The following is a 26,443-nucleotide window of genomic DNA, read 5'->3' as shown; positions in this document are numbered from 1 at the left end:
ATGCTAATGAAATTGTATAGGATTCTACTAGAATGTTGTAGCTTTCATTTGGTGCCAGGAGAACCGAAATCGGTTGACAGATGGCTGAGATATTTATTATGATACAGGTGGTCAAAAATCTAAATAGTTTAGTTGTATAAATCCTAAGTACTCTTCGAAAGATATCTCTGTAACCAAATGTCCAATCGAAACAAAATTTATGCGCGATCTACTAGGATGCAGTAGCTTTCATTTGGTGCCAAGAGAACCCAAATCGGTTGACAAACAGCAGGGATATTTATTATGATACACTTGGTCAAAATTCTTAAAAAGTTTAGATGAATGACTCATAAGTACTCTTCGAGAGATATCTCGGTAACCAAACGTCCAATCGAAAAAAAAATTCAATAGCGTTCTACTAGGATGTAGTAGCTTTCATTTGCTTCCAAGAGAACTCAAATCGGTTGACAGACGGCTGAGAAACGTGCGTGACTTTTTTTTGTAACGCACATACACACACACACACACACACACACACATACACACATACACACACACACACATACAGACATTTGCTCAGTTCGTCGAGCTGAGTTCAATGGTATATGAGACTCGGCCCTCCGGGCCTCGGATCGAAAGTCGGTTTTTCGAGCGATATTTATACCCTTCTTATGAGTGTAAGAAGGGTAAAAAGAATTTATTGAAATACTCTTCGTTAGATATCTCAGTAATCAAATGTTGAATAGAAATAAAATTTCAGGGCCTTTTACAAGGATATTGTAGCTTTCATTTGGTGCTAAGAGAACCCAAATCGGTTGACAGACGGTTGAGATATTTATTATGCTACCCTTGGTCAAAAATCTCTCAAAAAGTTAGCCTGTATTACTCCCACGTACTCTTTGAAAGATATCTCGGTAATAAAACGTCCAATCCTAATAAAATTGTATAGGGTTCTACCGTTCTACTAGAATGTTGTAGCTTTCATTTGGTGCCAGGAGAACCGAAATCGGTTGACAGACGGCTGAGATATTTATTATGTTACATTCGGTCAAAATTCTCAAAAAGTTTAGTTGCATAAATCCTAAGTACTCTTCGAAAGATATCTCTGTAACCAAATGTCCAATCGAAATAAAATTTCTGAGGGATCTACTAGGATGCTGTAGCTTTCATTTGGTGCCAAGAGAACCCAAATCGGTTGACAAACGGCCGAGATATTTATTATAATATACTTGGTCAAAAATTTTAAAAAGTTTAGATGCATGACTCATAAGTACTCTTCGAGAGATATCTCGGTAACCAAACGTCTAATCGAAAAAAAAATTCAATAGCGTTCTACTAGGATATAGTAGCTTTCATTTGCTTCCAAGAGAACTCAAATCGGTTGAAAGACGGCTGAGAAACGTGCGTGACTTTTTTTTGTAACGCACATACACACACACACATACACACATACACACACACACACACACACACACACACACACACACACACACACACACACACACACACACACACACACACACACACACACACACACACACACACACACACACACACACACATACAGACATTTGCTCAGTTCGTCGAGCTGAGTTCATTGGTATATGAGACTCGGCCCTCCGGGCCTCGGATCGAAAGTCGGTTTTTCGAGCGATATTTATACCCTTCTTATGGGTGTAAGAAGGGTAAAAAGAATGAGAAGAGCACTGTGAATAGAAAAAAAAAACTCAAAATTTGTAAGACTAAGTGCTACGTAACGTAAGTTAATTGTGGAGCGGATCTGGTGTGATTGTTAGAACACTTGACTATCACGCCGAAGTAAAGCGTGGGTCCCGAGATGAACTAGCCTAGGGCTAAAAATCTTGTTAATACAGATTTAATTAAAATTAAATAAACGTAAGTTAATCAAACTCTTTGAAAGCGATAAACTGTACTCACTTGTATAGGGTTTTACTTCAAAAGTCAATGCATAATTTCAGTATGTTAAGAAAACACGTGTTGCTTGGTGAGTCGCAAAATTCAAAATAACTAAGAATGGTTCGCAAGCCGAAAAAGTTTGAGAACCCCTGATCTATAGTTTTTCTTCCTGGTCGTGGACCAATTTGGTTATCTATTTTTTATATTTTTATCAGTAACGTCAGAACATTCTTTACATGTCTATAACTAATAACTAAGCATTGTTTTCCTTTAGTTTTTGAAATGTGATTTTTACTGAAATCGTATCATACAACTTTCTTGTAAGCTTTTTAGCCGGCGCTGATGTCATACAGCCTCCTTCCCCCTCAAAATTGATAACAACGCATAGCTCGCATTCGCTTGCCGTAGGTTATTTTCCAGTTGCACTGTTCGGCCTGCTTTACATTGTCTCAGATTCATCTACACTACGGCAAACTCCGACTGTGTGGTACGATCTAATCTTGAAAGCATTGCATTTTTAGCACAAACCCTTCCACATGCATCCACAACATCAGCAACCACCCGGCGGGCGGCGGTTCCGACGACTACGACACCGACGACGACGTATTAGTTCCATCACCCAGATGTCAGTGTCACTTGTTTCGAGCTTGTTCTTTGACTACTGGTTCCATCACCCACTGCACTGCACTGAGGCTGCTGAGGGACGACCACAGACGGTGTTATCAGTAGCACCCACGGTGTGACGATGATTAGGTATACGTCTTCCATACTCACTCCGCGCATTCGAGTGCCACCACTAATCGACGGGTTAGAGGACCCTACGAATTATGTGCTCAAAGGAAAGGCAAGTTGTTTTGATGTGGGTGATGTGATTTGAACCAATTATGAATTGTCTTGTGTGGTTTCCCCGTGAATCGGAATTTGACGCTGTTTGTTGGATAGAAGCTTATTTTTCAAGTGCGTTGACTTAATACTTGTGTTTCAAGTTATTCTGTACACTTGTTCTTTTGTGGTTTTGTATTACTCATGGACAGAAAGGTTTTAAATTCTAGGAATTTAAATTTTCTAACCATCCTTATTTGAGTGTCCGATATTTTCCTTGTTTTATAAATATGTCGCGCTCAGTATTATACAGGCGTGTCTTTAAAGATGCTAGTGTTCGGTATGATCCATTGTCCTTTTATACTCATTATTTTTCTTTTTTAATTGGAAACATCCCGTGTTGTCCTGATAGCAAATAAAATTAAAAAAAAACATTGACAGTTTGACCATCAACCAACTGGATTTACAAATCAATCAATGCACTTAACCTCATTTCATTGCATGTTGTGTTGTAACAACTTTCATTGCACGGTCGGTGTCAATATCAATTTTACTATGAAATGATTTATACTGCTTGTTCGATTAGCACATAGAGTCGATGAGCGGATCATTGCCGCTACCGACTGACAACCCGTACTTGTAATTAACTGGAGGATGGATTTGTTATTTTTGTCATCATCGCCTCTGCGACAAATTATCGGCAGACAAGTGGTAGATTTGAGGGTGGCTCTGAAATTTATGTTCGAAGCTTATTCTTCAACATTTATATATGGATATAGATCCTTTAAAAGTTGGTTATTCATTGTAGTAATAATCTATACCACTAAAAGTTTACATCTACCTTCAAAAACAAAACAAAAAACACCACCCCACTATTTGTGCATCTAGCCGCACGCGAGACGAATGTACGGCTTCGCTCCGGACAAGAGTCAATTTCCTGCAAATATTTACGTACCTCGATACGAAACCGCGTCGGAAAACTGAACACGGACTCCTTGTGATCGGTGAGGATGACGAACGGCGGGGCGAGCAGATTGCGGACCGACTTCATCAGCACCAGCGGGACGAAACAAATGGCGGACACTCCAAGGGCCGGCCACAAGTTGTAGTCTGGAAAAAGAAGGGGGGAAATAAAACGGCAAAGTTAACATCATGCCAGTATGTAAGATAAACTATTTTCGATCGCAAGCCATACTGCTGCTACCTAATATCAGGCAGATCTGTACCGTATATAACTTAAATAATGTCATGGAGATTAAACAGTGGGCATTTCTAGAAATCTGGCTTTCAGTTTGGGGGAATTCATAAAGTACGATCCCTGGAGGGTTGATTGATTGATTTATCTTTATTTGAGAGACTTTCAATCCCTGGATGTTTCTGCTTGTGCCTCGCACTGAGCAGAAACATAATTATTTATCAAATAAGGCTGGCACAAATATCATTTTCTTCTTTTGTCACTTTGCTCTCTGACTCGTCAAGGGGGGGATGATAAATAACAAATGTATTTGATGAAAAATTACCCAAACAATTAGGCAAAATCGTCAAACTCATCGGATTTGTTATGAAATTTTCACGATGACTCTAATTTCACTTTAATTTTTTTAAATTTCTTAAATAATTTATTTATGTCCCCCCTCAAAATGTCGAAATTTGTGCCAGCCTAAATAAAAAAAAATCTCTTTTAATTGTCGGCTTTCAAAAGATTAAATTTTATCCAAGTAAACAACCAATGCCATGGGTTCATCGCCAGCTTTTCAGGCGAATCCTTGACTTAATACATCTCCTAAAAACCCACTTCGTAGTACCTATGAGAGTGTCATTGAGTCGGAGGCCTCTCTTAACCTTCCAGGACGCGCGCCATCAAGCAATCGAAACTGCACCGCGCTGTATACGACGAGCGAGATTTTTTGGTAGTGTTGTACTTTTTACAACAGCGCGCGTGCTGAACGGTTAAGAAGCAAATCAAATTGCTGCATATCCAAAAACTTAAAATACAGTTTTCCGATTCATATTAATCTTAAAATAGCCCAAAAACGATCACACAATTCCATAAGCTTATAGATACACGTTCATCATTTTTCAAAATGAAAGCACAATATTTGGGCGAGAAAACTGTTTTTTTTTTTGTTTTTTGAAAATGCTTCAAACTGAGTTGCTCGTTACGTAAGTGCTACATCAGCATTTCCTTCCCCTATCCCAAGTTACGGTAAATATGGGCGTGGCCGTGAATAATGACATTTGTGCTTTTGGTATTCTTGCTTAAGATTGGAGAAAAGTTAACTTCCCGGCCTTGTTCCGAAAAGCAATCCGAGCTTGATTACCAAAAGGTACATGAATGTTGTTAAAGCCTGTATCCAAAATAATCGGGACACAGAAGTACGTCAAGAGCTCTGTAATGAATCGGTAAAATTGGCCAAATAACACAAGTTTACAAAATAAAACGAAAGTCGTGAACTTCTGTCAACGACCAAAATTTTTGAAGCACAATTTAGTGCTGATTTCGAAACCGACCTTCAAAAAATTTTAAGTAGAACAGTTTTTGAGTTTTAGCTCAATATCGAGTTTTACAACTTTTCAAAATATGTAATTTACTAAAATTCAAATATATTGCTTTTTGTTCAACCAATTTCAAATCTTTTTTCATCAATTGAAAGCTGAATACAATACTATTCGATCATCTGAATATAGGTTTGGCGTCAGATTGATGAAATTCAAGATATTGGCGAGTTTTAGGGACGATCTTCTTAAATTTTAGCAAAATTCCCAAAATTTTTTGAAGAAATGTATTTTTTTCAATAAGAAAAAAACAATTTAAAAAATCTTTCTCGACGTTTATTTGACACATCATACGTAGGCGAGTTACAGTAAAAAATTCAGTTCAATCGAAGCATTGATAACGGAGAATGAAATGTTTTAAGTGAGCGACTTTGCTTAAAAATAGAACAAAAATCGATTTCAAATCATCAACCTTGTATGAAAAGTCGAAAAAAATTCCGCTCTACTGTAATTTTTTTCTTTCGCGTTTTTGAACTCAGGGCATGATTCTACACCAAAAATGATCATCAGCTTACCGAGTTCAAAAATGCTGTAAACTAGTGTAATTGACTGAGAACTATTTGGTGTATGTTTATTATTTGTGCTAAATTTCATAAAAATCGATGCATTACTTTTAACTGTGGATGAAAAACAAAAAGACGTAATTTTAAGCATTTTGTACAATCATGACCAATTTTCTTTCGCATAATAGATGGTTCTTTTATGCTACAGTTCAAAATTCTGTGATGATAATTATGAAATTTTGTTAGCAGTTATGATACTTATAGATACACTTTCTTGCAAAATTTCATCAACTTTGATCAATTGGTTTGAAAGCTACTGGCGTTGATAGGGGTGAGTGTTAGTGAATTTTTTTCGTGTTTTTCATGTTCGATATTTGCCTTTTCATAACTTTTGAATTTTTCTGTCAATTTTCATGAACTTTTTAAGGAAGCTAGTTGACTATGTGTATATTTTGCCTGAAAAATTTCATGATTATCGGTATAGTACTTTCAATAGTACAATCGAAACAATAAAGGGTGCTGACTAATTGCTGCCTGAGAGGCTAAAATCACGTTCAGTTCCAATATATGTTTCGACTATAAAATTGTTGCTAGGACATCGATTTTTTTTGAAACTTTGCCTATGCAAAACATGTAGCTTGTGTTCAAAATTTCAGCCATTTCCTTTGTCAAATTCAAAAGTTACAGCGCTGACAAGCAAAATTAGGGGCTGCACAAAATTCAATGGCGCACATTTTATTCTTTCGTTGCTACAACAAAAAGTACTGCACCGATTCACATGAAATTTTTTAGGTGAGCTGAACACATCTCAACATGTTATTAGACAGAATTTGAGCAATTTTAATGAATCTATTGCAGAGTTACAGCTGTATTTCTGTGTCCCGATTATTGCGGATACAGGCTTTAGTATCCATTTTACGAGTTGATCCAAGGGCTGAAGTGGATCACTATGGGATCCACGTCCTTCAACCGCTAAGGACGCTACAATTCTGTTTCAATGGAAGATCTTTTGACGTGAATCAATTGTGTGAATATATTTGAAGATCTTTTGAATGTTTTTATATCAATTGTGTCTGATTGTACATAAAAATATCGCCTCTTTTGGATGTGTATTACAATTCGGAAATAAGACTGTCTTTCATAAAATCGCCTCTTATCAACGCTTCATATATCAGAAGACTCACGAAACACTTTTATTCATTCATGGTAGGCTTATTGAATATAGCTTTGAATTAAATTTGACTTTAACATATAAGTTTTGTTTAAAAATAGGATATTTTTGCAAAAGTAAAGCGATTTTTTTAAGAAATTGCCTACCTTTAGGCGTTTAATGTGAGTCGTTCTGTAACTTCCTACGCTTTCTTTTATTTTTAACATACCATATACACAAGTTGTAAGAATTTCAAAAACTTATTCAGATTCAACATTATCAAATTTAGTTTGATCAAAAATTGTCCAATCTTAGAATGTTACACGGAGACAAATTTCGTTCGTTTGAAACAAAAATGTTCATGTTTATTCGGTAAACTAATAAAATGTTTAAAACTAAAATTTTATTTTTTGAAACTAACGCATTTTCATATTGATTTCGACAATACTTATTGAAGAGCCCCCAGCTCCGCCGTCGAGAACATAAACGAAACTCACAAGCTTCAGCTGCAACATCATACAAGATTTCCTCCTGCAAAAAAGGCAAGGTTCACCAAAAGTTTCCACGAAATCTCATTGTTTTCGGGAGCGTATGTTATCTAAGGGGGCATCCATTAAGTACGTCACGGTCCTAGGGGAGAGGGGGGGGGGTCTGTAAAAGTGTGACAAGCAATGTATTAAGTATAGGAAAAACCCGTACGAAGGGGAGAGGGGGTCGAAAATTCCCTATTTTAGCGTAACGTACTTAATGGATGCTCCCTAATAGATGTACACTGGATATTGGCATTGGAAGTATGACACGGGAGGTAGTTTTTCCAGGTAAGGAAATGACTTAATAAGTTTAATGGGAAAACAAATATTTCCGTGGGGCCGACCTGCCACAAAAAAAAAAACAAAAATATTTACATTTATTTCTAACATAATCTGTCAGAAGATGCATTTTTGTTTCAAACAATGCAATCAGCTTCAAATGTGTCGTTCGATTTGCTCCAAACAGTTTTATTTTTGTGGCCTGAACAAATTGACAATTCATTTGAATTTACCTCAAATATTTTAGATTTTAACATAGTTTTTTCTGCGTGTATGTCACTGGTTGATCAACTCCTGATTGAAAGTTGCAAATTTAGCCATTTGAGCATTTTTTTACAAAATGTAGCAATTTCTTGTAAGAACTTCGTTTATGTAGCTTGATACAGGTCCACTCACTACATGTTTTAAAAATATTTGTTCGGAATCATATGTATTGCACCTGATGTTATTGAAAAGAATAGAAAAAAAGTATCAACATCCAACCAGATTACGGTACCTACTTCGAAAATATTTGTTTAACATCGTTTATCAAGAAAATTAGAAAGACGGTCTACTGACCCTTTCGATCTTATGAACTTCAGTTTAGCATCTCTTTTGGATGAACGTACTTCGGCCTGACGTACTTGGGCTAAGCATACTTCGGCCTAATGACCGGATCTCTCTATTAGTGCATTGCTATCATTATGGCCCACGTATAATACGTTAGCGAAGTAAGTGTCAGCTAATGCACGAAGAATACTCTTTTCGGGGAAACGGTACATCTGGGAAAACATTTGTCGGGGAAATGGTGCATTAGGAGAAAAAGCTTTCGGGCAAACTGCATTCGGGAAACTGTTTTTCGGGGAAATGTTGTACACTCATAATACTGAAATACGGCATTTTAAAATGTTCATTGGTTACCTAGGTATTTTTGTCTTCTAGTAGGGGAGACTGAGGAGACTTGATCCCTGGGGAGACTTGTTCCCCCCATATTTTCTCGGAATCAAAAACAGTTTTCTTCCAGCATATTTTTTTCCAAAACGACATCTGGACAGACGACAATGTTTTGGCTACAATTGATTTTAATTGTGTATTTTATAATTTTTTAATGGCTGATGGTTTGTTTTCAGTCTTTCAGAAATCTTTTAAGCGATTCCGAAAAATCTCAATAACTTTGTGAAAATTGAACTAAATCGTGTCAAAATTTCACAGCACATAGTATAAATAAAGTACTATCAAACGTATTTATTCAAATAAGGCTGTTATATAAATATTTCAATTAATGTAGCTTAGTGTATACAACAGTGACATGGGGAGACTTGATCCCTCGAGGATTACACACACATTATACATGTGAAAAATAAAATTCAATTTGGAAGCCTCTATTTACTCGGAACTCTAGTATATTCAATGATAAAACGTGTCAGATAATTATTATTTTAGTACAAACCATGAAAAGGGGGATCAAGTCTCCCCATTTTCAAGATACGGCATATCCTTAAAAATTTAAGGGAATCTTATAATTTCAAATTCACCGTATGCATCTAAAATGCAAGAAAACTTGAAAAGTAAATGAATAGGAAGCTTCTGGAGTTATTTTCCCTTTGAATTAATCATGTGCTCAAAAGGGGATCAATTTTGACCCATTTTTGAAAAATACATCATAAGACATGCCTCCATAAAAACGCAGTTTTGAAAACTTTAACAATAATTTAAAGTCCTTCTGTTGTGTATAAACTTGCAATAGATGTTTACCTGCCATTCTGTACAAAAAATGGATCTAGTTTTGTGTTTTTTCTTAAAGTTACAGGCAAATTAAGAAAAAGGGATCAAGTCTCCCCAGTCTCCCCTATCGATTTGAGCTCATTGAATTTTTCAACTAAAGCCAATGCCACACTTGCATAGCGTATCTTTGTATTTACCACACGACATACACATGCAAAATGTCATTGACAGAAAACGCTCTCAGTTAATAACTATTGAGGTGCTCATGGAACACTAAGAAGAAGAAGAAAAAATAGCATAGAGAAACTTTGATACCATGTCACAATAGATCTATAAACTGGTCGCATAGACTTATATACCCAACAAGGAAAATAAAAACGTTTTCTAGCCTGAACATTATAGAGAAATACCTTTGTCCCATCCCAGAATTCCAACGACGAGTGAATGACAGTAGCTTTCTTTAGAAAGTCAACCTCCAACATTGTACTATACATACACTCCCGTTCAAAAGTTTGGGGTCACCCCCTCAAAAACATGTCATTTTTTTAGGCCCATATCTCCGCCAATTTGCGTCCGATTTCAAAACCCTAGGTTTCATTCAAAAGATAACACAAGTTTACAAAATAAAATGAAAGTCGTGAACTGCTGTCAACGACCAAAATTTTTGAAGCACAATTTAGTGCTGATTTCGAAACCGACCTTCAAAAAATTTGAAGTAGAACAGTTTTTGAGTTTTAGCTCAATATCGAGTTTTACAACTTTTCAAAATATGTAATTTACTAAAACCCAAATATATTGCGTTCTGTTCAACCAACTTTAAATCTTTTTCCATAAATTGAAAGCTGAATACAATACCATTCGATCATCTGAATGCAGGTTTTGCGTCAGATTGATGAAATTCAAGATATTGACGATTTTTAGGGACGATATTCTTAAATTTTAGCAAAATTCCCAAATTTTTTTGAAGAAATGTATTTTTTTAATAAGAAAAAGCCAACTTAAAAATTCTTTCTCGACGTTTATTTGACATATCATATGTAGGCGAGTTACAGTAAAAATTTCAGCTCAATCGGAGCATTGGTTACGGAGAATGAGATGTTTGAAGTGAGCGACTTTGCTTAAAAATAGAACAAAAATCGATTTCAAATCATCAACCTTGTATGGAGAGTCTAAAAAATTTCCGCTCTACTGTAATTTTTTTCTTTCGCGTTTTCGAACTCAGGGCATGATTCTACACCAAAAATGATCATCAGCTTACCGAGTTCAAAAATGCTGTAAACTAGTGTAATAAGTCAAAGAAACTTTGAACATGATTTAAAAGAAACTTTTTCAAAAAATTGTGTATGTAAACATAACACAAAGTTGCCAAATTTTCTAAAAAATGAATATAAACTTACGGCAGTGTCGCTGGAAGTTGGGTCGACCAAATTTTAAAATGAGAGCGGTAATATGACCCATTTTCTTTTAGCTTTCAACTGCGTTTTACAGAACTTAGCTAAAAAATCTAGAAAAAAAGTTATTAAGTAAATTAATCCTTGATGTCATCGACCAAAAGTTTGGGGTCACCCCTCAATATGATGTATCGGCCAAAAGTTTGGGGTCACTTTCGTAAAACATGGAAAAGTGATTTGGTGATATCTTCGTCATCTATAGTTCAATTTTAATTATTTTTGGCTCATTTCAAAGATAATTAACTAAATTTACGTTTGATGTCTTCAACTTAACGTATTTAACGGTTTTTGTATATAAAAATGTTATGTAAAGTTAGCACATTTTACCACGTTTCAAAAAATGAGGCAACTTAACGTTAAGTTTTAGTATGTAAATTTCAACAAATATGTGTGGTTCAATGTCTATGCAGTAAGTATCATTCATTTTGTTTCAAATAAGCCAAGAAGGATTAAAATTGAATGAAAGATTACAAAGATATCAACAAATCACTTTTCCATGTTTAACGATAGTGACTTCAAACTTTTGGCCGATACATCATATTGAGGGGTGACCCCAAACTTTTGGTCGATGACATCAAGGATTAATTTACTTAATAACTTTTTTTTTCTAGATTTTTTAGCTAAGTTCTGTAAAAAGCAGTTGAAAGCTAATAGAAAATGGGTCATATTACAGCTCTCATCTTAAAATTTGGTCGACCCAACTTCCAGCGACACTGCCGTAAGTTTATATTCATTTTTTAGAAAATTTGGCAACTTTGGGTTAAGTTTACATACATTTTTTTTTTGAAAAAGTTTCATTTAAATCATGTTCAAAGTTTCTTTGACTTATTATCTTTTGAATGAAACCTAGGGTTTTGAAATCGGACGCAAATTGGCGGAGATATGGGCCTAAAAAAATTACATGTTTTTGAGGGGGTGACTCCAAACTTTTGAATACACTCCCGGTATATTCATTTAGCTCAGTGCAGAGTGGTTCCGCCTTGGGTTCCGCCATAGGCCATTTATCCAACAATTCGACCAAAATGAAATTGTGATATACCGCAATGATATCACATAAAGTTTAATGCTTTAATTACAAGATTAGTCATTATTTTCATCAAGTTCATGCCGAAACTTTTCCGCAGAGCTCAAGAAAGTAGATATGCTTGAGTAGGCATTTCCATTGAAATTTTCTTATTTGAGTCGTACGCATTCATTCATTCATTCCTGAATTGTTTAATTACTATTCATTACCAATATGAGACAGTATACAGACAATGAAAATGAAAATTGATTGACAGACCGTGGATGCTTCTCCAGTATCGCCTGACCAGCTACACTCACACGAGAAACCAATGAGAAAGCTGCTTGGGATGAACAGGAAAACTTAAGTGGGTGAGTATTGGTGATCTTCTAATTTAAGGCGACAATAGCGCCTACTACGTCAGGATGCTGCTCAATGTGGGGTTGGGGAGGAAAGATCTGATTGCAATCGCTTGTTGCCTGCAGACCGCGGATGTAAAGAGATGAACCAGCCTAGGGCTGAAAATCTCTATAATAAAGTAATAACAATAATAACAGACCGCGGAGTTTACTGCATCTGTACAAGTTCATGCGGATGGCGGAGTGTTGTTGGGATATGTTAATTTTTGGCATATGGGTTAACGCATTGGTGCGTGGATGCCAGGCATTAAGTGATAGATTGTGTGAAAATTACCTACTGTAAAGCAGCACAGTTCACTTGGTTGCATAACTTGTAGGGGATATATGATAGATTGGCACTGTGCTGTGAAAGTAAGCTGCAAAGGAAGGGAAACGGTTTTTTTGTTCAATTCGTTTCTGGTTCTAGCGATGGCTATGAACATATGTTCATACATGTTACATCATAGCAACCGAGCAACCGATAAATCTAAGCAATCTATTGTAACTTGATTATGGCATTCAATAAACTTTCAATTCATTCTTTGTCCAACCTTCAAATAAGTAAGACTTATCCACGGACATTTCAATTGGCGACGAGAAGTTAGAACTCACGAAGATGCCAGATAGAGATAACGCCGTTCCTGGAATCCAGCAAGTCATTCTTCAAATGGCCCAGCTTTTACAGCAGATGGCACAACAGCAGCAGCAAGCACTTCCGCAGGTTCAATCTCAAGAGCAGATTTTGGAGTCCCTGTCCTCAAACATAACCGAGTTTGCCTTCGATGAAAAAACGGAGTGACGTTTGGACGTTGGTTTGACCGCTATCAAGACCTCTTCGAGAATGACGCCCGCCAGCTGGAAGACGCCGCAAAAGTTCGCCTGCTCCTCCGGAAGCTGGATACTCCTTCGCACAGCCGTTATATCAGTTATATACTCCCGAAGCTTCCAAAAGACGTGACGTTTGAAGACACCGTGAAGATTCTGAAGAAAATCTTTGGAAATCAAGTCTCCACGTTCCGGAAGCGTTTCCAATGTCTCCAGTTGGTGAAGAGTGAATCTGAAGATATTATCAGCTATGGTGGACTAGAGTGGGTCATCGTTTATATAAAAAAATGAAAAATTCAATGGTATCCCATCAGATCAAAGCTTTTTTGATCCCATTTCAGGACCCAAATAAGTGTGCAAAATTTGGACAGGATCGGTTATGTCTACGTTTTGCGCATCGCGTTTGAAGTTTGTATGGAGTTTTACATGGGAAAACACACTTTTTTGCATTTCTCTCATAACAAGCTCGAATTTTTCTAAAACCATGTAACCGATAAAAGGAAAACATAGCCTAGGGTGTCCTGAAAAACTTTGTCGACGACCGCGAAGTGATCTGATACTTATGAAAAAAGTTATAGCGTTGGCATTGCTTGGCGAAACAGCATGATTTTGTTGCTATTGTTATTCCTTTGCATGTTAAAACATAAACACATGCATGCGGTTCGTTGGTTACAACTATTTTCATAAGCATCGGATCGCTTTGCGATCTTCAACAAAGTTTTTCAGAACATCCTAAGCTATCATTTTACAGTATTGGTTAAAAAGTTTCAGACAAACTTTTTCAACTTATGATAAAAATGCAAAAAAGTATGTTTTCCCATACAAAATCTCATACAAATTTCAATTACAATGCGCAAAATGTAGACGCAACCGATCGTGCTCAAATTTTGCACAGATACTCAGGACCCGAAACGGAACCAAAAAAGCTTTGATCTGAGAAAACGGTTCCGATGACCCACGCTAATGGTGGACATGTCAACCGAGCCTGTGAAGATTTTCAATTCCAAAACCTTACCCTGGACCATTTCAAATGCCTCATGTTCGTCAGTGGACTCAAAGCCTCAAAATACGCCGATGTTCGAGCAAGACTTCTTTCGATCCTGGAACACGAGAAACCTAAAGCACCAACCACTCTCCAGTCGTTAATTGACGAGTATCAACGCCTCATCAACCTGAAGGAAGACACAAGCATCATCGAACAGCAATCCAGTTCGATATCAGCGGTTCACGTCTCAGAACAATTTCTCGAAGCAAGAAAGTAAGAAGCCGAAGACACCTTGTTGGCAGTGCGGACAAATGCACTTTGTGAAGGAATGCGTTTTCAACAACCACCTCTGCAGAGACTGCAACCGTGTCGGCCATAAGGAAGGATACTGTTCCTGCTCCAAGAAATCAGCAAATCCGGCTAAGTGAACCACATTGAACACCGGGAAAGCAAGCGGAAGTTCGTTACCGTGGCGATCAACGGAGTACCAGTCCCTCTTCAGCTTGATTCGGCCAGCGACATCTTCATTGTTTCCATCATCAAGCCAAGCCTCAAACGCATCGGGTGATCCACTATCCCTAGTCGGTGAGTTCGAATGTGAAGTATCCATCAAAGGAGAAACGAAGCGAGGCAGATGTTTCGTCACATCCGTACGTGATCTGAATCTGATGGGCATTGAATGGTTTGACTTGTTCAACTTCTGGTCAATTCCGTTTGATTCCATTTGCAATCAAATCGTGATGCCTTCCAAACGTGAAATCGATCGAGAGATTCAGCAGCTGAAACTCAAGCACAAAGAAGTTTTCAACGAGACCCTTGGACTGTGCAACCGCGCTAAGGTACAGCTGCATCTCAAGCCCGGAAGTAAGCCAGTTTTCTGCCCAAAACGACCCGTTCCGTTTCATTCCGTACCGTTGGTTGATGCTGAACTCAATCGTCTTCAAAGCCTAGGAATAATCACACCTGTGGATTTCTCGGAGTGGGCAGCCCCCATCGTGGCTGTGAAGAAACCGGATGGCAGAGTTCGCATTTGCGCGGATTACTCGACAGGCCTGAACAACGCTCTGGAAGCCAACAACTATCCCCTGCCGGTACCAGAAGAAATTTTTGCCCAGCTGGCAGGATGTCAAGTCTTCAGTGTGATCGACCTGTCCGATGCGTATCTTCAATGCGAAGTAACCGAAGATTCGAAACAACTTCTGACGATCAACACGCATAGAGGATTGTTTCGCTTCAACCGCCTGGCCCCAGGAGTCAAGTCAGCGCCAGGGGCATTCCAGCTGATGATAGAAAGTCTCATCGCGGATCTTCCTGAAGTACGCCCTTTCATCGATGACATCATCATCTTCAGCAAGGACTGGAAATCTCATGCTGAATCGCTGAACAAGTTGCTGCAAAGACTGACGGATTGCGGATTTCATCTAAAAAATCAAAAATGCAAGTTTTTCCAAACCGAAGTCCGTTACCTAGGCCACATCACCGATCGCAATGGTATCCGCCCTGACTCGGAGAAAGTGGAAACAATCTCGAGCATTCCCCCACCAACGAACGTATCCGAGCTGAGGTCCTATCTTGGAGCCGTGAATTACTATGGCAAATTCGTACGGAATATTCACGAGCTGCGTCATCCCATGGATCAGTTGCTGCGCAAGGACGTCAAGTGGAACTGGAGGGCCGATTGCCAGCGATCATTCGAACAATTCAAGGAAGTGCTGAAATCCGATCTTCTCCTGACCCACTACAACCCGAAACTCCCAATCGTCGTAGCTGCAGATGCATCAAAAACTGGAATCGGTGCCGTAATTTTCCACAAGTTTCCGAACGGTAGCATGAAAGCTATTCAACACGCTTCACGCACTCTCACCCCTGCTGAGCAAGCCTATGGACAACCGGAAAAAGAAGCCCTAGCCCTCGTTTACGGAGTAACCAAATTCCACAAGATGCTGTTGGGTAGAAGATTCACACTCCAGACGGACCATAAGCCACTTCTGTCAATTTTCGGATCGAAAAAGGGTATTCTGGTCGTGATTCTGGTGCACACAACAAATCGCTTGCAGCGCTTGGCCCTCATCATGCTGAATTACGATTTCGACATTCAGTACGTCTCAACAAACGAATTTGGATGTGCTGACATGCTTTCCCGCCTTATCGATAGAAGCTTGCGCCCAGAGGAAGACTACATCATTGCTGCCGTTTCGCTCGAAGAAGACATGGCAAGTATCCTCAACACCACAATCGAAGCAGTTCCAGTTTCGTTTCCAGCGCTCCGAGATGCCACGAGTAAATGCGAAGTTCTCCAACAAGTCAAGAAATACATTGTTGATGGATGGCCAGCTAATCCAAAGCAAGTTGCCGAAGCTGTTCTTCCGTACTATAATCGACGTGAATCCCTCAGTATTATCAGCGAATGCGTGATGTTCAAGGAAAGGGTGATCGTTCCAGAGGCTTTTCGGCGACGCTTGCTGCATCAATTCCACCAAGGACATCCCGGAATGGTTCGTATGAAGACTATCGCACGAAACTACGTTTACTGGCCTGGACTGGATGGTGCAATCGAGGACTATGTTCGACGCTGTAGTCACTGCGCTACTGCTGCTTAAGCTCCCATCCAAGCTTCAAGGATATTGGTTGTTTTAGAGGGGGAGATGTTACATCATAGCAACCGAGCAACCGATAAATCTAAGCAATCTAATGTAACTTGATTATGACATTCAATAAATTTTCAATTCATTCTTTGTCCAACCTTCAAATAAGTAAGACTTATTCACGGACATATCAATACATGAGATGGATATGTACAGATGAGAATATATAGAAGGCATGTAGAAAGATTCAAAGTAGGAGGAGGGATGAGCCAGCGATTGAATTCAGGACCTTCTGCATATGAACCAGAAGCGGTAGCCACTAGACCACCAAATTTTGTTTTGCTGACCCGGCAAACTTTGTATTGCCCCTTTTCAATTTTTTATCTTTCTCTACTACACTTTAAATTTGTTTAGCTCTGATGGTTTTTAATATCTTCTGTTCCGGAAGAATCTTTAGTGGCATCCCTGAAGGTGTTCCTAGTAAATTCCTCGAAGAATTGCTGGTAAATTACTGGTAAATCCTGGTGAAATTACTGGAGGAATCCCTTGAACCAATTTCTGGAGGAATCCTTGGTGGAATCCTTGGATTCTTGGAATAATGTGATGATGATTATGATTGTGTACCCACCATTGGCGCAAGGATTACCTATGGCTGCAGAGTCATACCGGAACCCCTGGATTCTTGGAATAATGTGTGTATAAACTCCGGAAGGATGATTTCCTGGATAAATTGCCGTTGATATTTCGGAACGAATTATTGGATTATTTTCTGCAAGAATTCCTGGGGTAATTTCCGCAGGAGTTCCTGGGGTAATTCCTGGTGGAATTCTTAAAGGTATTCCTGGAAAGGTCCCAGAATCAACCCCTAAAGAAATGCCTGGAGGAATCCCTATTAAAATCCCGGGGGGAACTCCCGGAGGAATGCATAGAGGTATTCCTAAAAAAATTCCTGGAGGAATTCCAAGAGCGATCCCTAGAGGATTCCCTAGAGTAGCTCTTGAAGGAATGCCTGGACACATGCCTGTGCGAATTCCTGGAGGAATTTCTAGAGAAATTCCTTGAGAATTCTTCAGAGGAACTCCTGGAGGAATTTCCCGATGATTTTCTTGATGAATCGCTGGAAAACTGGTTGGTAGAATCCCTGGAGGAATCCTTTAAAGAGTTTCTGGAGAAATTCCTTGAGGAATCCCCTATGGAATTTCTACAGAAATTTCATGAGATATTTCTAGAAAATACCTGGAGGAATCACTGCAGAAATTCCATTAGGAATTTCCTGAGGAATTTCTGCAGGAATTCTTGGAAAAATTCTTGGAGGAATATGTGGATGAATTATTCCTGAGGAATTCCTGGAGGAAATTCTGGTTGGTTTCCTGGAGGGATACCATCAACCAATTCCTGGAGAAATCTCTGGATGAATACTTTGAGGAATACCTGGAGGAGAAATTTCTGGAAAAAATCCTTAAGGAAACCCTGAAAGAATTCCCGGAGGAATCCCTGGAAGATCTTCTGTAGGAATTACTGAAGAAATTCTTGAAACAGTTTCAAAACGGAATCCCTGGAGGATTTTCTGGATCAATTCCTGGATCAATTCTTGGGGTTATTCCTTGAGGTATTCTTAATGGCAATCCTGGAGGAAATGCCTGGATGAAATCCAGAATTTTTTTTTTTTTTTTTACTTATTCGTTTATTTGGAAGGCTCGGGCGCCACATGGGCATAACTGAGCCGAAATCTTTTGTTTTTACATTTTACAATTTATTACTACCTTAATACTATGTTAGTTTTGGGAAGCCGAAGTACTCGCGGCTGTTTCGAGGTTAAGGATTGAGAAAAAATATAATAAAATAAAATAAAATTGGGAAGGAGGGATGTAAGGGTCTTAAACTAAATTATTTGCTAACTTATACTAAAAACATTGATGGGACAAATTGTCCATATCTGTAACGGAACCAAAAAAAAAAGGACTTTATCGGTAGACAACGACAAGAAGAGGACAACCGGAAGGGGGGCGACGACAGACAGGGGCGAACAACAAAACCAAAAGGCGGACAACGAAAACAAGGAACGTACTACATCAAATTCTGACATCAACACGTTTCAAAAACTGGTAAATCAGGTTCATGTATTCCAAATCAAGTCCTGCCAACACTTCTCTAACGGGTTTCTGTTGTTTTCCTCGGACCCGGAGAATTTCATGCAGCTCAGATCTGACCTCACGATACTCATTGCATCCCCACACGACATGTTCGATATCCTGGTATGCCACGCCACAGACACAGAGATTGCTTTCTGAGAGCCCAATACGGAAGGTATGTGCGTTCAAAATCCAGAATTCCTGATGTAAATTCTGCAGGAATTCCTGAGTTAATATCTGGTGTATTCCTGGAGGAGTCCCAGAATTAAATCCTGCAGGAATGCCTGGTTGAATCCCTGGAGGAATCCCTATAGAAATCGCTGGATGAATGCCTGGTGGTATTTCTAAAAGAATTCCTAAAGGAATTCCAGAACGAATTCGTGGCGGAATTCCAAGAGCAATCCCTAGATGAACTTCTGAAGGAATGCCTGGAGGAGCTCCTGAAGGCATTCCAGTAGTCATACCTGAGAGAATTTCTGGAGAAATCTCTAGAGAAATTCCTTGAGGTATCTTCTAAGGAACTTCTGGAGGAATTTCTAGAGAATCACTGGAGAACTACCAGGAAGAATCCCTGGAGGAATTCTTGAACAAATCCCTGAAAGAATTCCTGGAGAAGTTCCTGGATGAACCCCTGGTGGAATCTATAGAGGAATTGCTCGAGGTATATCTAGAGGAATACCTGGAGGAATTTCTAGAGGAATCTCTAGCGGACTTCATAGAGGAATTCCTGGACGAATCCCTGTAGGATTTTTTAGACGAATCCCTGAAGGAATTCACAGAGGAATCCTGAAGCAACTCTTGAAAGAATTTCTGGAGGAATCCCTAGAAGAGTGCTTGGAGTTATTTTTAAAATAATCCCAAAAGCTGTTCCAGAAAAAATCGCATAAGGAATTTCCGGGTGAATTTCTGAAGAAACCCCATGAAGAATTCCTTATGGAATCACAGGAGAGTTTTCTTAGCGAATTCCTGGAAGATTCTGTAGGAATCACTGGATAAAAAAAAATCTGAAGAATTCCATGTCTGCAATAAAGGATTTTTTTGAACAAAATGTTTAAGTAATTTCTGGATAATTTTTGGATAATCGCTATTAAAACGTTCTGAAAGAATTTCTGCTAGACATTGGAGCAATCTCTAGTGAAATTCTGGAAGAAATCTCTGAAGGAATACCTGCAGAATTACTAAAAAGGATCTCTGGTTAAACTCTCTAAGGAAACCGCGGAAACAACACTGGAACAATCACTAAAGGAACCTCTAAAGATGTCTAAATCCCCTCTTAAGGAAAATCCCCAGAGAAATGTCTGGTGGAATCCCTAGATCACCGAGTGTTCTGCCTTGCTAATATTAGCAGAGGAATCGGCCTATCCAGCAATTGCGACGCCTGTTTGCTACTATTAAGCCTTCAGTACACGCTTCGCCAAGTGTGCAAATTTTTCCGCACGCATAATCCAACAGGCCAACAGCGGTCTCCATATTGACAAAACATCGGAAATGTCAAACTATGCTTTGCTGTTGGTTGATGCGTGCGGAAAAGTTTGCACACTTGGCAAAGTGTGTACTGAAAGCATTAGGATGCCGCCGGGGATCCGAGACCTAGAGCCTCCACGTAGATACCCGTACAATCGTTGCCTGAGCAAGCGGTATCGGAACCAAGACCTCTGTCCCGTCGAACGATCATGGGTGTCGCCAGCTACCATCAATCAAACCCGACACCGCCTCCCCCCCATCACCCATTCACCGATCAAGGGATCGACCAATTGTTATCGACACGTGCAGTCGCCCGGCAGGCCATCCACCTGTACACCACCAGAAACGCATGAATAAACCGAAGGAAGTTACGAATTTACTATTTTTGTTGGATTCCCACATCCGAAAGCTCCAGCATCCAGAAAACGCCCTGGGACCTGGGCGTCAAAAGAAGCCTTGCGAGCCCACCCCGTAAGCTGCCTTTGGTTGGCTAGACCAGCAGCTTAGGCCTTAGGCACGTCCCCTTCTGGGCCGGCGCGATTCACTCCCGGGGTCAAAAGTTGTTTCAGTGCTTAATAGCTCACCCCGCTCACCCATTCAAATACGCCCTGGAACCCGGGCTTACAAATAGTCCTTTCATGCCTACCTTGGAAGTCACTGTTGGCTGGTTCATTAATTGGGGGCTTGGAAACGATTACTTCTGGGTTGGCGCGACTGATACCCGGAATCAAAAATTGTATCTGCTTGTCCCGTCGATCTCGGCAAACATTGTTGTCATTTCAAATTTGACAATTGTTGCACCGCACTCTAGATTGGTTTTGTTTGCGACCGTGTTGAACTTCTCTCTCACCTCATTTCCGGTTCATTTCTTTGGGAGCCCCCCGTTCCAGAGACCGGAGAGGTCTCACACCAAGCTAAGAACCTTCCCCGGCCCCAAAAGTACCCACATACAAAGTTTCACGCCGATCGGTTCAGTAGTTTCCGAATGCATAGCGGTCAGACAGACAGACAGACAGACAGACAGACAGACAGACAGACAGACAGACAGACAGACAGACAGACAGACAGACAGACGGAAATTCATTTTTATATATATAGAAAAATATATAGAAAAATATATAGAAGGCATGTAGAAAGATTCAAAGTAGGAGGAGGGATGAGCCAGCGATTGAATTCAGGACCTTCTGCATATGAACCAGAAGCGGTAGCCACTAGACCACCAAATTTTGTTTCCTAGCTGGGGCTCAATTGAATGATTAGGTAAAAAGATATAATGTGCAACGGGGCAAAACGTCCCCTTCAATTTCTCATCAATTTCATGTGTTTGACGCGTAAAAACGCCCAATAAGGCTTCTAACTCATAAAATCAGTATACTAAGTAGATTGTATAGTTGTTGTGCACTTAAAAACAAAAATACAGGCAGCAATTTTAAATTTTTATAATAGGGGGATTCACTTAACGGCGTAAACAGATTAAACGTCGCAATCACCAAGACAATCTTTGATTATTTCATTCGCAAAATCATGAAACATTTCAAATAAGCAGAAAATCATGGCTTACGCGACAATTTAATCTGTAAAATGATAACAAACCCTATTATTAGGTGAATGATAACCAGGTACCAGAAAGTGTTATTATTTTGATATCTGCCTTTACTCGGGTAAATGCTAGATGCCTGTTAGCCGGAAATTAAAAAAAAAATACAAAACGATAATGCTCCATGCTTTTGCAATATTAGTCTCAATAATTACTTTCAACACTGTTTTGAAGATTCAGGCTGAATGAATCATTCACATTTCACTATCGTATCGTAGGCTGGCGAAACATCTGCATTATTTTTTTAACTTTCAAAACTTCAACGTTTGCTTATGTTGATGTCTATTAATACTACTTTAGATTTAATTTAGTGCTCAACATGATAAGCTTTATCCGAAAATAGTTTGATGCATTCGTTAGTTTTTGACTAAGATACAATGTACTATTTTCTGTTGACATCGATGCATTTTAAACCAAATCAAGCATTAAGGCGAAACTGGAAGCATTTTTTCATTTTTTATAAAATAACGAAGCAATTTTTTCAAAATCGGTTTTCGTACACATGTAGAGTTTGGATCAAGGTATCTCCTGATTTTTTTTCATGTGGAAAATGTTTTTCGTTTTTGCAGAAACTACTTTTTTGTGAAATTTTGTTTAAAAATGGTTTCTACAAAAACGAAAAACATTTTCCACCTGAAAAAAATATCAGGAGATACCTTGATCCATACTCTACATGTGTTCGAAAACCGATTTTGAAAATATTGCTTCGTTATTTTATAAAAAATCGAAAACCAAAAAGTGAGGAAATCGATCCAGTTTCGCCTTAAGTTTAAGTTTTCTGTCGTTTTTTAAGGTTGAAAGTTTTCCACAGAAAAAAAAATTAAAAAAATAGAAGGGTAAGGGTTTTAGAAAATTGATATTTTATGACATCTAACATAAATCCGCGATGAATATTACTCTCAGTGTATTTTTTCTAGAAGTCCTTCAAACATCCTCAAACATCATCGAAGACAGTATTTCAATCGTTTTCGAGTTATAATTTTTTTGCAGAAAAAATAGTTTTTTTTCATAGGCTCGTTTTAAAAGTAAGCTAAGGAAAAATGGTCATGTGTTAATGCAAAAAAGCAACAGTAAATAATTAATGAAAACCAGCTCATGAACATATCCTCATTCAAATAAAAAAAATATCCAGTCAAAATTGGCAATTTTTTCGTGTTTTGGGCTGGAAATGCTCAACTCCTGGATACAGTCTTAGCAGAATCATTGTTGTAATTTTTCTATATTTATCTAGCTCGCATAGCAACTAAGTTGCTAGTTTTTTTTTTTTTTTTAATAGCTATTATTTAGTTTATTGGTACAGATGTTGCCTTTTATGCCCACTTGAACTTATCAGTTATTAATGGGGTCAGCAGATTATTAGATCTAACTAGGATACAGATTTACTGTCACTAGTACCTACCTAAGTACATTTTCATAACCTCCCATCCTCCGCGCCAATGCATTATACAGCTTATGCTAAACACGTAGGTGTACACTTTGGATACAACAAAGCGCCGTATGGTTTTCCATCGGTTTTTCACTCCATTGCTGGGCTTGGAAAACTCAGCCTGCAGTGGTTCCCGCAGTATGGCGAACATCGTATGCAGGACCGATCCGAGCAGAAAACAATGCCACGGTGGAAAGTAGTCCTGCTTCAGGTCCATGTAGCCCCAGGTTCCTCGCCAGTGGGTGACCGCCAAAGGACTTATCACAAATAACGACACCATCGTATCACAGAAGTGCAGTATCCGTTTCTTGCAGGTGTTTCGCTCTTCACCGTGATGGTGATGCAGATTCATAAATATCACCGAATCATTCCTTGGAACTTCAGCCATTTCGCAGTAGCTACGGTTTCGACAACACACTTTGCAGCACGCACTAACCAGACGCCACTAAACCAGATTCTTCTCCGGCGAGCTGTACATTATCACTAATATCCGGCGCGCGATAATCGCACCAGCCCTAACGCTTAGTTAAAATTATCAGCCTGCGACAAGGTGATAATTCCTAGAGTAATAAAAGCTTTACGGCTGTCATTCCAGATGCTAATATTGCATGCAAATATAGGCTGAGCTGAACGACACTTGATGAATCCACATTTTCAATGATAAACAGACGAAGGGCGTAAACTTTATTCATAAACGGCAATGATCTGATTTGCCATTTATTCGCACTATCATCAGGTGCGCGTCACTTGGAAGAGCGATTCCAACAAGCCCGGAGGACACACGACTGCAGCCCGCGTTACACGTGATGCTTCTGGATCTGCTGCCAGTCGGACCGATACTGTTGCTCGAAGGCTATAACTGAAGCCCCTAACGTTAAACGGATAATGCTAGGACTCCCCGGCTATCTCTATATCCTCTTGATGGTGGTCAAAACAGCAATATCGTTGATGGGTGTGTAATCGAGCTCATTCTCATTCGCGCTCTGCGTCTCCTTGGACGTCTCATTGACAGTCAAGATGATAATCACTTTGCCCCGAACATCCTGACGGGACCGGCTAACTGTTGCGTTATGCTTATATACATAGATGGGCTTATAGTAAATGGACACTAACAACAGCTCGTATGGGGAATGTGTACTTTTCCTATTTAGTTCTAAAAGCTTTGTTTTGGACATCGATGGAAATATCTGATTGAAGTGCGTCATCTTCGGTGTAAATAAATGTATTGAAGGCTGGTCCAAACCCTGAATGGTCATAAAGCTGCCCAAGAATGGTAATCCATTTAGAGAGCTTTTCTTCTATGTTTTACAATTTCTTTCTCAGAAACGATGATAATGTTTAGTATTGTAAACGTGCCAATAGTAGTGGTACTAAAGACTGGACTCAAAAAAAAAAATGAGACACTCAAAATAACGTATAACTTTGAAATGCGTTCACTAAAATAGCTGATTTTTTAACCAGGAATAGCATGTTATGTGTAGTTAATGCCCTAAAAATGTCATCAAAATCTGTTCAGTATTGGCGCAAATATTGTCGATACAATAAAATGTGATTTTGGAAATTTTGGGTTTCCATTTTAAACATTGTTTAGGCTATAACTTGGTTGTTAGCTCATCAAAACGTCTGAAAATTTTACTGTAAGTTCTTCAAGTAATAAGTGGTGAATAAGTGGTGAAAATTTCATTATAATCGGTCCAGTACTTTTTTTTTAACAATTCAAACAAAAAAACGGGGTTTTCAAATTTTGGGCATTTTAGAGCAGTTTGAATCACGGAAACAAATTTCGTTCGTTTGAAACAAAAATATTCATGTTTGTTCGGTAAACTGATAAAATATTTAAAACTAAAATATTAATTTTTAAAACAAACTCAATTACATATTGATTTTTACAATACCCATTGAAGAGCCCCCCGTTCCGCCGTCGAGAACATAAACAAAACTCTCAAGTTCCAGCTGCATCACCAAACAAGATGTCCTCGTGCAAAAAAGGCAAGTTTCACCAAAAGTTTCCACGAAATCCCATTGATTTCGGGAGCGTATGTTATCTACATGATGTTGGCATTGAAAGTGCCACGCGGGAAGTAGATTTTCCTAGAGAAGGAAATGATTTTGTAAATTTAATTGTAAAACAAATATTTCCGTAGGGCCGACTTGCCACAGAAAAAAACTAAAATTTTTACATTTGTTTCTAACATAACCTGTCAGAAGATACATGTTTGTTTCAAAAATGGATTGAATTTGCTTGAAATGTGACGTTCGATTTGCTCCAAACAGTTTTATTTTTGTTGCCAGAACAAATTGACAATTTATTTGAGTTTACCTGAAACATTTTTGATTTTATTATGCTTTTTTCTGCGTGATGTCACTATGCCAAAAACCACATCGCTTATTGTGACATAGTGCTACATATATGGCTATAACTTTTTAAAGGTCAAATCAAATTGAATGATATTTTGACACAATACATCTACATACATACTTTTTGTACAGAAAAAATTTCATTGAAATCGGTTCAGTATTTTTGGCTCTACAATTTTAGGTAAAAAATGTGAAATTTCCCAAAGTGTTTGTTTGGCCCAAGATTCTCAAATATTAAGTCTCTTGTTTCGACGATATCTCCGCCAACACTTAACCGATTTCTATGAAATTTTTATGGTATTAGCTACACATAATGTACTATTCCTGGTCAAAAAATCACCTTTTTTGTGCACGCAATTAAAAGTTATACATTATTCTTTGTGTCTCATTTTTTTCGAGTCCAGTTTTTAGTAGCACTTTGCGGTGAATTATTTAAATAAAATTGATAATATCACAGAACATGAAGTTAGTCGGTAGTTTTTTCAAATTTAATTTTGCCAGGAAAAATATAAAAATAAATCTCAGTTAAAAAAATCACTTGCGTCAAAACTATACTGGGGATAGACAAAATGATCGGGACAGGAACAATTTTCACTTTTCAAAAATCCTCAACTGCAAAAAAATGATGCATTTCGAAAAATGCATAAAAAATCTCAAATTTTAACTGTCAGTTGTTCAACTACTTGTCTATCAATGGTCCAACTTTGGGAAAGATCGGGCGGTTTTACACGAAGTAAGAAAGATTCTGGCAAATAGCATAATTGTCCGAGAGCCAACTT

General features: G+C 38.5%; 1 protein-coding gene and 1 long non-coding RNA gene across 2 annotated transcripts in view; one reads left to right on the top strand and one right to left on the bottom strand.

Annotated features, from left to right (window-relative positions):
• LOC134287952 (uncharacterized) overlaps positions 1 to 26,443 on the top strand; it is a 746,963-nt gene that overhangs the window by 657,396 nt on the left and 63,124 nt on the right. The gene's annotated exons all lie outside the window — the stretch shown is intronic.
• On the bottom strand, positions 2,211 to 24,613 carry LOC134287037 (uncharacterized). Its single transcript, XM_062848752.1, has 2 exons — positions 23,280 to 24,613; positions 2,211 to 3,828 (listed from the first exon to the last, which is right to left on the bottom strand). Exons 1-2 carry the CDS (start codon positions 23,692 to 23,694, stop codon positions 3,542 to 3,544), a joined length of 702 nt encoding a protein of 233 aa, XP_062704736.1. The 5' UTR covers positions 23,695 to 24,613; the 3' UTR covers positions 2,211 to 3,541.

This window comes from Aedes albopictus, chromosome 2, assembly GCF_035046485.1.
Source record: "Aedes albopictus strain Foshan chromosome 2, AalbF5, whole genome shotgun sequence".
NCBI lineage: Eukaryota > Metazoa > Arthropoda > Insecta > Diptera > Culicidae > Aedes > Aedes albopictus.
This window is presented reverse-complemented; position numbering and strand designations above follow the sequence as displayed.

Bases quoted from the DNA above. Each gene is read 5' to 3' on its own strand.
- LOC134287037 (XM_062848752.1), bottom strand. From the start codon at position 23,694: ATGGCTGAAGTTCCAAGGAATGATTCGGTGATATTTATGAATCTGCAT. The intron at 3,829-23,279 runs GTAGGTACTAGT...TTCTTTTTCCAG, and splicing joins GGTTATGAAAATGTACTTAG to ACTACAACTTGTGGCCGGCC.